The following is a 13,493-nucleotide window of genomic DNA, read 5'->3' on the forward strand; positions in this document are numbered from 1 at the left end:
GGATAATATCCCCCAGATTGGGACTATGACGGGTAACGACACAGGTGGGTATAACCAAAGAAAAAGGTTTATTTGTTATAAACACAATAAAAAATATATATATACATTAATTGGCAAAAGGGCCAAAAATATTACACAATTGCACAATTTTGAAAGACAACGTTAAAAATTGAGCGACTCTTTATATTGGTAGATCCAAAGATTATTTCGACATGGAGGAACCTGTAATGTGGTCTTGAAGACCCTACGCGTTTCAATTATACTCTTCTTCAGGGGTATTTTTAGACCTTGGTTCCAATTCATTGTTTTATAACTATTTTACATTGTTCTACAAAGATAGAAACACTTTTTCAAACCTATCCAACTCCCACAACCCCTCTTGTTAACTCCATATAAAAAAACACATAGAGCATGAAAATGTGCAAAAAATGTTCTGCAAAAATGCAACAAAAACACATGAAAAGCATGCGCATAGGCATAAACCTAGCCTAAACTCACTTTCCCAAACCCATGTAATAGGGACGAAGAGAGGAAGATGAGTTTAAAGTCCAGCCTAGGTGACAACCAAGGTTCCCTCTACAGATACAGTGGTGTAGTTACCTGGCTTTCCCATGGTTATCCTCTAACAGTACCTTTTTAATAAGAATGATTATCAATGGCAACTTTCCTCTTTCTATGTTTTTTTTGGGGTATTTTATTTTTCATTACTGTTAGCCTTTATCTAAATCTATATTTGTTCATGAAAAATTTGTTAAATTGCATTTTGGTCATTTTCACTTTTTATCTTGATCGCAATTGCTACAATAATGGTCATATTCCTGTATTATCATACAGGTTTCCAGATGTCAGTGTTTTGGAGAGAGGCATTAAACTGCTCCTGGAAAAGCAACACAGTAATGGAGACTGGCCTCAGGTATTAATGCACATGACTACAACTAAGTAGAATACATATCATGATGAGTCATTAAGGCCTACTCACATAGGCGTGCGCAGCCTATGGCATTAGGGTGTGCACCTCAAACCAAAGCTCAAACACGCACAGTGTATACACACACTATACACACACAGTATATATATACACACACACACACACACACACACAGTATATACACACACTATACACACAGTATATACACACACTCACACAGTATATACAATACACACACAGTATACACACACAGTATATAAAGTACACACACACAGTATATACAATACACACTATACACACACAGTGTATACACACACAGTATATACAGTACACACTATACACACACAGTATATACAGTACACACTATACACACATACAGTGTATACACACACACAGTGTATACATATACACACACAGTATATACAGTACACATACAGTGTATACACACACACACACAGTGTATACAGTACACACACAGTATATACAGTACACACTATATACACACAAACACAGTATATACACACACAGTATATACACACACACACAGTATATACATACACAGTATATACATACACACACACAGTATATACACACAGTATATACATACGCACACAGTATATACACACACACACAGTATATACACACACACACAGTATATACACACACACACACACACAGTATATATATATACACACAGTATATACACACACACACACAGTATACACACACACAGTATATACATACACACACAGTATATGCACACAGTATACACACACACACACACACACAGTATATACATACACAGTATATACACACACACAGTATATACATACACAGTATATACACACACACAGTATATACACACACACACAGTATATACATACACAGTATATACACACACACAGTATATACACACACACAGTATATACACACACACACACACAGTATATACACACACACACAGTATATACACACACACACAGTATATACACACACAGTATATACACACACACACACACACACAGTATATACACACACACAGTATATACACACACACAGTATATACACACACAGTACACACACACAGTACATACACACACAGTACATACACACACAGTACATACACACACACACACACAGTATACACACACACAGTATACACACACACAGTATATACACACACAGTATATACACACACACAGTATATACATACACACACACAGTATATACACACACACACAGTATACACACACACACAGTATACACACACACAGTATACACACACACAGTATATACACACACACAGTATATACATACACACACACAGTATACACACACACAGTATATACACACACACAGTATACACACACACAGTATATACACACACACAGTATATACACACACACAGTATACACACACACAGTATATACACACACACACAGTATACACACACACAGTATATACATACACACACACAGTATACACACACACAGTATATACACACACACAGTATACACACACACAGTATATACACACACACACAGTATACACACACACAGTATATACACACACACAGTATATACATACACACACACAGTATATACACACACACAGTATACACACACACAGTATACACACACACAGTATATACACACACACAGTATACACACACACAGTATATACATACACACACACAGTATATACACACACACACAGTATATACACACACACACACAGTATATACACACACACAGTATACACACACACAGTATACACACACACAGTATACACACACACACAGTATACACACACACAGTATATACATACACACACACAGTATATACACACACACACACAGTATATACATACACACACACAGTATATACACACACACACACACACACACAGTATATACACACACACACAGTATACACACACACAGTATATACATACACACACACAGTATACACACACACAGTATATACACACACACAGTATACACACACACAGTATATACACACACACACAGTATACACACACACAGTATATACACACACACAGTATATACATACACACACACAGTATATACACACACACAGTATACACACACACAGTATACACACACACAGTATATACACACACACAGTATACACACACACAGTATATACATACACACACACAGTATATACACACACACACAGTATATACACACACACACACAGTATATACACACACACAGTATACACACACACAGTATACACACACACAGTATACACACACACACAGTATACACACACACAGTATATACATACACACACACAGTATATACACACACACACACAGTATATACATACACACACACAGTATATACACACACACACACACACAGTATATACACACACACACAGTATATACACACACACACAGTATATACACACACACACAGTATATACATACACACACACAGTATATACACACACACACACAGTATATACACACACAGTACACACACCAGCACTTTCCATCTAAATATCAGCCTGCCTGGTTGAACACACTGCTGCTGCCCCAATTTCATGGCATGCTGGTACTTGTAGTGCTCCAGCAGCTCACGGACATTGAATGTAGTAATGCAGAAGAGGAGGAGGTGGGCAGGTAGTGATTAGGGAGGTGTAGCAGAGATTGGGGGAGAAGGTTAGAGCATATCCTCCCTCCAGAAGCAGTGCACAGAAAAAACAACAGACTCAGAGATAGGAAGAGAAAACACAGCTTCCTCCCCCCCCTCCCCAGCAGGGGAAGCACTGACAAGAATACATTTAGTTTTATCTTCCCCAGCTCACCTTCTTCTATAAAGGCTGCAGCCCCTCCCACACTGCAGGCTATGTACTCTCCTCTCCTCTCCTCTCCAGGTCGGCATCTCCTGCTCTCATGTCAAACAAGGCGCGCTGGGGAAAGGGGCGTGTATACTGTGCTCCTATTGGTTGAGGAGGCAGCAGAGAGGCGGAGCAGCTATAACCAATGGATTTTTTTTCAGTGTAAGGATGTCCGTAACTGACATTTCAGGGAGTCTCAGAGACAGTGAGACTCGACTGAAAAAAGTCAGTGGTGGTGCGACGGACCTGCAAGGACCGCTGATGGACACCAGTGTCTGTGTGCGGACACCTTGCCGCCCCTGGACAGGGGAGGGTGATTAGGGTGTGCCTGGGCACACCCGGCACACCCCGTGCGCACGCCTATGCCTACTCATCATAGAAAATATGATTTCATTTTCTGTAATAATATTCTATCACAGCACATTGTAACCCAAATTCTACAGGTGTTTGGGGGGCGGCCATAACCCACTTAAAATATATTTAACCCTAAAAATGAACTTCTCTTCCTTGCTCCCTTTAGTTTGTTAAATGCATTATCATATCACATACCAGAGGAGAAGGGGACGTTTTCTTTACTCCTAACACACTTTCTGTTCCAGGGTGACAGCATTTCTTCTTCATAGATATAGTATGATAAGCGTTCTCACCCCAGGACAGGAAGTGTGTTTCTGGCAGGATCACTAAAGGTGGCCAATTTCAGTGCTTAATCTACAAACAAGTACAATATGCAATTAGCAATGTGGTTTAAGATAAATATTAAGGTAAAACAAACATATTTCTTATTTTTGATTTAGTAAAGGCGGGCTATTATAACTCATCAGATTTTGTTACCTATGTCCAACTGGAGAGATGTCCCCTTAATTTCTTCTCCATAGTCATCACAGAAAGGGAGGCATCCCTGGAAGCTACCAGGATCACCCAAATGTATGTCCCCAATTCTAAGGAATTTCTGTCTCCATCACACCATCACCTCCTGTCTCCATCACTCCATCAATCACCTCCTTTCTCCATCACTCTATCCCTTCATCACCTCCTGTCTCCATCACTCCATCCCTCCATCACCTCCTGTCTCCATCACCTCCAGTCTCCAACACTTTATACCTACTTCACCTCCTGTCTCCATCACCCCATCACCTTCTGACTCCATCCCTCCATCACCCCCTGTTTCCGTCACTCCATCACCTCCTGTCTCCATCACTCTATCCCTCCTTCACCTCCTGTCTCCATCACTTCATCACCTCCTGTATCCATCACTCCATCATCTCCTGTCTCCATCACTCAATACCTCGTTCACCTCCTGTCTCCATCACATCATCACCTCCTGTATCCATCACTCCATAACCTCCTGTCTCCATCACTCAATACACTCAATACCTCATTCACCTCCTGTCTCCATCCCTCCTGTCTGCATCCTTCCTTCTCCTCCTGTCTCCATCACTCCATCACCTCCTGTCTCCATCCCTCTTTCACCTCCTATCTCTATCACTCCTTCACCTCCTTTCTCCATCCCTCCACTTCCTGTCTCCATCCTTCTTTCACATCCTGTCTCCATCATTCCATACCTCCATCACCTCCTGTCTCAATCACTCAATCACCATTTGCCTCCATCACTCCTTCACCTCCTGTCTCCATCCCTCCATCACCATCACATCATCCCTCTATCACCTCATGTCTTCATCACGCCATCCCTCCATCACCTCCTGTCTCCATCCCTCCATAACCTCCTGTCTTCATCACTCCATCACCTGCTGGCTCCATCACTCCATCCCTTCTTCACCTCCTGTCTCCATCCTTCCATCATCTCCTGTCTCAATCCCTCCATCACCTCCTGTTTCCATTCTTCCTTCACCTCCTGTCTCCATCACTTCAACACCTTCTGACTCCATCACTGACTCCATCACTCCTGTCTCCATCTCTTCACCTCCTGCCTCCATCCCTCCATCACCTCCTGTCTCCATCACTTCATCCCTCCATTAAACTGTCCATCCAACCATCCCTCTGGTGTAGGTCCCTACAACCACTTTACCCTCCATCATTTTCATCCCTCTGTTACTCTATCCCTCCCTCTATTCCTTCTTTCATCTTTCCATAACTCCATCCTTTTATCTCCTGCTCCATCCGCCCCTCGCTTCATTTCTCTGCCCCTTGCTCCATCTCTCCATCATACTGTCCATCCAACAATCCTTGTGCCATATATCCCCCTTTTCTACCCACCACCACTTGTATCCCTCTATTATTCTCTCCCTTTTTATTTCCATAACTCCATCACCCCATCCCTCTATTCTTTGCTCCATCACTTCATTTCTCTGTCTCTCTCACCATCCCTCCATGCTTTGCTCCATCCCTTCATCTATCCATCTCTCTGTCACCCAATCTATACCTCCATCCCCTACTCACTCCTTATTTTTTCCGTCTCTCTGTCCATCTCCCTCCCTTATCACTCCACCACTCTGTTGTTCCATTATAAACAAATAAAAATACCCCAGAGCGCGTCCACACCAAATATGCTCACTACTTACTCAGATATATATATATATATATATGAATAGTAAACACCTTAAGACCAGCAAGCACAATAAATAATTAAATGTATAATGATCATACAGTATACAGACACACTGTACTACAAGCATACACTATACACCATGCACTTTTCATCTGAAAATCAGCCTGATCTGTCATATTGGATGCTTGGATTTGTAGTGCCACAGACACATGAGGTGGTAATGCAGGAGAGGAGGCTGTGCCTGTGTACTGGACTGGTGAACAGGTAATGGGTAGGAATTCTAGAGATGAGTAATAGAGATTGGGGCTAGATCTCAGAAAACACCCTCCCTTCAGAAGCAGAGCAGTTCTCACAAAAAAAAAAAAACAAAACAAAAAATAAAACGATCCAACAGACAGGAGCCTGCTACAGAGAGCCCATCCTCTCCCTCCTCCTTCTGCCCACTAAGACAAGCCATGACTACATTTTGCTCAGTTTAGCCAGCTTACCTTCTGCTAGGCTAAAGTCTGTCCTTCACGGCAGACTGTGTCCACTTCTCCCCCTCGTGCCATCTCTTGTGATGAAGTAAAAAAAGGCGCGCTGTGAAAGGGGGAGGGTGCAAGTATCATCAGCACTCAGTCAGAAAGATCACCGGAGACTCTCGAGTTAAAAGCGTCACAGGCTGACAGCTTTTTTTTTTTTTACTGGCAGGCTTTTCACCTTACGGGCATGAAAAAAGTGCCTGTTTTTTACGGGCTGCCCCTAAAAACATGGGTGGTTGGCAACACTGCACTCCACCATTGCTAGACAAGTTATCTTTAGAGCTTATATTCTGAAGGATAGATTACTTTCATAACCTTTTACAGTGGAAGGCAATACAAAATCTAACTAAGCTTAAAACTACTCCCACCGCCATTCCTCCTATGCCTATTCTATCTACCTTGTAAAAGGACAGCTTTACATATAAATGTTATAGTGGAAATTCACCTATAAATATTTGTATTACTTATATTCCTTTTTATATTTTTCTGCCTAGGAGAATATATCAGGTGTGTTTAACAAGAGCTGTGCTATCAGTTACACCTCATATCGAAATGTTTTCCCAATATGGACGCTGGGGCGTTTTTCTCGTCTTCATCCAAACAGCCCTCTGGCTGGTATCCATAAGGCCAGATATGGCTGATCCTCAGTGAATACAGGAACAGGACCAACTATCCCTTACAAAAACTGTCTACCTCCCAAGTTCTTCAGTCTACTAAAATGGTTAATTTGTTAATTGGTTGTTAATTTTAAAAATAAAACCTGACAGTATTTTTTCAATATTTTTCTTAATATCGCTTTGTGAAATATTGAACTGAGAGCTCCAGAAAAAAAACCACACATGTGCATATGTAAAGGGAAGAAAAGTAATGTATTCTTTATGTTTCTGGGGCACAAATTTGATATAAAAATGCCTTAATTTTTATTTTGTGGGTAAGCCACTAAACACATTCCAATTTTATCTACACCAACTAATAACATAACACCGTGGGTAGATAATTTTTAGATCGCAAGCTCCACTGTGATGGTGTGCTGCTGCAGCCAGACTGAGAAACAACAACATAACATGAAACTGTATGAGCTACGTGATTGTTCGCCTTCTGATTGTAATTATCGTCTAATAGTAAATTACCAGAATGTTGTATAATAATTTTAGTTCCGGCAACCAAGATATATTTTGCACAAAAGCATAGGTGACCTAACCGTGGCTATGTAGTAACTTAATTGTTGAAGTAATTAGTGCATAGTGGAAGAAAAGATAACCTGTCACTACTGCTTTTTATCTTTGCAAAATAAAGATTTTTATAATAGTTACATTGTGTTTCTCATTCATTTTAATTTTACACATATATATATATATATATATATTGTAAGGGATTAGCTCGGTGGTAGGCGTGGATGACCCCTTTGGGGGTGCGTTTTCACAGAGAGATAGCCGACAAGTGCTTGCAAACAAACAGTGTGGTTTATTAAATGGTGTTTTCTTCACCAGGCTGTATGCAGCAAAACATCCAAAATAAAATAAAAGACAAAATAAATCCTTGCCTCTGTGGGCGGCTACCTTCTCACAGCTGGAACCTACCTAAGAAGTCTTTCCAACCTACTGTTGGGCCGACACTGCTGATCCTACAGCAGACACTCAAATGTCCATTTGTTTGCTTTTCACACAGCACAAACATTGTCCATTGAACATGTCCCTTTGTTTTCTTTCACACAGCACATGTTCATTTATAACAGGATCCTTTACTCTTCAGATTCTTCACATTGAACACATTGTCTTCTCACCTTTGAGACGTCTTCACTCGTGGTTACCCTCCTTAGCTTCACATCGCTGTAGGGGGTCTTCTCCCATGCTCACCAGCTTGTCGGGAGGCACACATCCGACTGTCCCCCTCTCCCAGCCCACACGGCGACAGGCGGCAGCAGTCCTTCTCCCATGCCCACACGGCGTCGGGAGGTACACGTATGTCTGTCCTCCTCTTCCCAGCTCACACAGCGACAGGAGGCAGCACTCAATAGATTTTCTCTGGACAAATTATAGAGTCCTTGATCTCCTCATTCTGAACAGCTGAATGGTTTTCAACTTCCTGCTGGCTCTCTCTGCAGCCAACACCCTATAGTATCAGTGAACTTTCAAAGCAGGTGGGAATGTGTCTCCTCTCAGTGACTACATTCCCAGATTTACCTGACTTCCTGTCACATACCCCCCCCTCTTGTTTCAACCCTAGGGTTGGGACACATATTTCCAGGCACGCATGTGTCAGGCACTGCTGACTCACTGATAAGCCTCCTATTATCCTCAAGCTTCCGGATGAAACTGTTTTGTCATCTTCATTGACAGATTTCTCATAAAGGCCACACAGTTTGTCTCTCATCTCATATACACATTCTTCAACTGCATTTTTGGCATCATTTTGCTCCTTCTCGTTTCTGTCATCTTCATTGACAGCTTTCTCATAAATGTCAGACAGCTTGTCCCTCATAACCGTCTGTCCAATCCACCATGGAGGACCGTGATCCATAGGCAACTCAATTGGGCTAGTCTTAATGTCTTCAACATTCTTAAGACGCCTCTCTCTGCAATCCATAAATGTTTTCCACAAAACTTTGAGAACCTTTGCTTCACTAAGCTTTGTTCCAAGTAGGGACTCTTGACATCCCTCTGTGACTTGAGTTGCCTCTCCATACATCTGTACACAATCATTGACTTTTTGTTGTAAAAGGGAATGATCTTCCTTCTTGAGCTTTGCTTGCTCTAAGATGCTGTGCAGAGGATTTTCCAATTGAGACAACAGGCTGTCACACATTTCTTCAAAGTGACCCCTGTTCCTTTTCCCAGAGATATCAATATCATTCAAACATTTCATATTCATAGGCAGATCTGAAGCATTTGCACTCATCAACTTCTTAAACTTTTCGCCCTCCTGAGCGAGTCGCAGTAAAGGCCTACTATTTGATTTGATATTCAGTTTATATTTCTTGCCAAACTCTTCACAGAAGTAGCCAACCAGAACATCATCAACTTTCCTTCCACCAACATCGGGGTTAAAGGCAACAACACAGTTGAACCCAGCGATCTGGGTGGTATCCATTATAGACCTCCTCTCTGCATCAGTGAAGAAGCATGGAACTGCAACACATTCTTTTACAGGTTTCTTCAATGCACTTTCTGCTGAACTATTTGACCGCTCAAGGTCACCTAGTTCTTTTTCTCTATCTGAATTCCACATGGAATGCATCTCAAGATCACGATCAAACTTCTGCCACCCGTCTTTCACCAGTTCCATTTTGGAAACACTCCCTGAAAGGCACTTATTCATTTGCTTCACGTTTTCACCAACAGCCTTAGTTTTCCCCACTAGGTTTTCAGCCTGAACTGAGAAATCACCACATTTCTTACTCAGCTCCTTTGTTTGCTGAAGTTCTAATGATACATTTTCCAATGCTTGAAGTTTTTGAAGGAACGGTTTATTCCAAAGGGGTGATTCAAGCCACATGTCGTCACATTTCTGAGGCTCACTCAGGACAGACCCCAAAACACTGATCCTTTTAAAAACTGCATCAGGCACACTATCCCCTCTTTGGGACAGATCCTCTGTTGCCTGGAATTCCTCTTCCAGTTCCTGCAACGGAATCTTCATCTCTTCTACTTGCTGTTCTAAGGCTCGCTTAGACTTTTCTAGCTCCTGAACGCTTTTCACAACATCATCCTTGGAGCTGACCAATTCTTCCATTTCTGTACGCAGCTGTTTAACACTTTCTAGTTCAGCCTTACACTCTAGAGCTTCCTCCAAAGAGCGAGCCAAGAACAGGGCTTTGCTCTCGTTATCACGCGCCTCCGTTTCTGCACGTGCGCGTTCTTCTGCATATTTTGCAGACACATTCTTCTCTTCACCAAGCATCTGATCAAACTTCTTTTTCACATCTTCAACACACTGTAATGAACCAACGCTTTCTTCCATGCGTTTTTTCATAACCGCTATCTGAGCTTGCAATGTTGCGACTTGCTCTGATAGGTTTTTCTTTGCTTCTGCCTCCTCTTTTAATTGTTCCAGGAAGCCATTTTTCTCATCTTCCATTTGTTTGAGCTTTGTGCTAAAACTCAGCCTTTGACACCTCTCTTCCTGTAAGAGTTCCTGCGTGTCTTGCAGCTGCGATTCCAAGATAGAAAAATCTTCCGCAATTTCTCTAGATTTGCTGTCTGCTTGAGAAAGCTGATTTGTAACATTGTCCAACTCAACCTGCAGTCGGTTTGCCTTCTCTGACAGCTTAGCACACAATCGGTCACCTTCTGACACCTTGACTTGCGATTCCAGAAGCTGTGCCTCTACTTTTTCCCTCTTATGTTCACAATCTCCTTTTCCCTGCATAAGAGCCTTCACCTCATTGGCTAGCATCTGGGAATAAGAATGTAATTCTGCCACACAGGCTTCTTTCTCCTTTAACTGCTGCTGGAAACGTTGGGCTTCACCTTTCCAACTTTCACAGTCTGCACGTAATTCATCTACCACATTGCTCAAAGTGGTGAGCTCATACACAGTACTCAGTAATTTAGCCTCTCTTTCACTTTTCTCTTTGTCGCTGAGAGACAATGTCGCTTTCAGAGCAACATTCTGTTCCTGCGACTCCTGCAGGTCTATTTTTGTAGCTCCCAAAGACTGAAGACTTTTTTCCAGCTGATTACGCAACTCCAACATATCAGCCATACTTTGCTTCTGCAAAGTCTGAATTTCACTTTCCTTTTCCATGAGGATGGTATCTTTCTCCATTATAGTCTCTCTGCGTTTTTGCAACTCGACCAAAAGAAGAGCAGTGGATTCTTTCCACTGTAACACATGAGACTTGAGTAGTTCATTCATTTCCTGCAAGTTTCTATGCTCCATTTTAAGCAATTCCAAGGCTTGTTCCTTTTCTTCCATTTTCCGTTGCAAGGCATCCAACTCAGCCCTGCACACATACTCGGTTTCCTCCAAACCGATGGCCTCCATTGGCTGCTGGCGTCTCTGTTTCCAGCCTGCCATGCTCTCTTGATGAGCCTTTTGTTGAGCTGCAAAGCTCTGCTGAAAATCCGCATTTGCCTGCTGTTGAGCTGCATTTGCTTGCTGTTGAGCTGCATTTGATATAATCAGATGTTTCAACATCTCCTCCATTTTGAGTTTACTTTTCATCTGAGCACACTGCGTCTCCATAACAGTTTCATCAGTGTTGCTAGGGACAACAACCTTCCTCTTTAGTAGACTCTCTTTAGGCATGGATGGGGCTGGTTCAGACGGCAACATCCCCTCCATCCATAGAATCCGGTCTCTCATTTCATCTATCTTTGCATTCTTCAGGCGTTTTGAACGCCCCATCTTCAATAACTCCACAAACAAATTTTTCACAGTCCAGCAAAAATTTTTCAGACCACTGTCTCTTTAACACATGTAGTTTTTCTCTCTCTCTTGCAAGATCTCTTTTCCTGCACACACAGTTTGTGCAGTCACTTGCACCAGACACAACAAAGTTCATCAAATAATTTTGAGACCGCTGTCTCTTTAAAACACTTTTTTTTTCTGTCAGGATCTTCTCTCCTGCACACATAGATTGTGCAATCTCATGCACCAGATAAAGTTCATCAAACATATGCACTTCCTTGCAGGGATCTCTGCTTATGCCCACTGCATACCTCCACCATATGTAAGGGATTAGCTCGGTGGTAGGCGTGGATGACCCCTTTGGGGGTGCGTTTTCACTCGTGGTTACCCTCCTTAGCTTCACATCGCTGTAGGGGGTCTTCTCCCATGCTCACCAGCTTGTCGGGAGGCACACATCCGACTGTCCCCCTCTCCCAGCCCACACGGCGACAGGCGGCAGCAGTCCTTCTCCCATGCCCACACGGCGTCGGGAGGTACACGTATGTCTGTCCTCCTCTTCCCAGCTCACACAGCGACAGGAGGCAGCACTCAATAGATTTTCTCTGGACAAATTATAGAGTCCTTGATCTCCTCATTCTGAACAGCTGAATGGTTTTCAACTTCCTGCTGGCTCTCTCTGCAGCCAACACCCTATAGTATCAGTGAACTTTCAAAGCAGGTGGGAATGTGTCTCCTCTCAGTGACTACATTCCCAGATTTACCTGACTTCCTGTCACAATATATATATATATATATATATATATATATATATATATACAGTACAGACCAAAAGTTTGGACACACCTTCTCATTCAAAGCGTTTTCTTTATTTTCATGACTATGAAAATTGTAAAGTCACACTTCAAGAGGTAGTCACCTGAAATGGTCTTCCAAAAGTCTTGAAGGAGTTCCCAGAGATGCTTAGCACTTGTTGGCCCTTTTGCCTTCACTCTGCGGTCCAGCTCACCCCAAACCATCTCGATTGGGTTCAGGTCCGGTGACTGTGGAGGCCAGGTCACTTGGCGCAGCACCCCATCACTCTCCTTCTTGGTCAAATAGCCCTTACACAGCCTGGAGGTGTGTTTGGGGTCATTGTCCTGTTGAAAAATAAATGATGGTCCAACTAAACGCAAACCGGATGGAATAGCATGCCGCTGCAAGATGCTGTGGTAGCCATGCTGGTTCAGTATGCCTTCAATTTTGAATAAATCCCCAACAGTGTCACCAGCAAAGCACCCCCACACCATCACACCTCCTCCTCCATGCTTCACGGTGGG

General features: G+C 42.4%; 1 protein-coding gene across 2 annotated transcripts in view; it reads left to right on the forward strand.

Annotated features, from left to right (window-relative positions):
* Nucleotides 1-7,584, forward strand: part of LSS (lanosterol synthase) — a 119,103-nt gene extending 111,519 nt beyond the window's left edge. For both annotated transcript variants that reach the window (XM_082260376.1, XM_082260375.1), the window contains exons 21-22: nucleotides 835-913; nucleotides 7,320-7,584. In XM_082260376.1, the coding sequence (XP_082116502.1) occupies nucleotides 835-913; nucleotides 7,320-7,466 (226 nt within the window). In that variant the 3' untranslated portion in view covers nucleotides 7,467-7,584. The remainder of the gene's footprint in view (nucleotides 1-834; nucleotides 914-7,319) is intronic.
* Nucleotides 7,585-13,493: the final 5,909 nt, after the last annotated feature.

Source organism: Pelophylax lessonae, assembly GCF_965119305.1.
Source record: "Pelophylax lessonae genome assembly, chromosome: 6".
NCBI classification, from domain to species: Eukaryota; Metazoa; Chordata; class Amphibia; order Anura; family Ranidae; genus Pelophylax; species Pelophylax lessonae.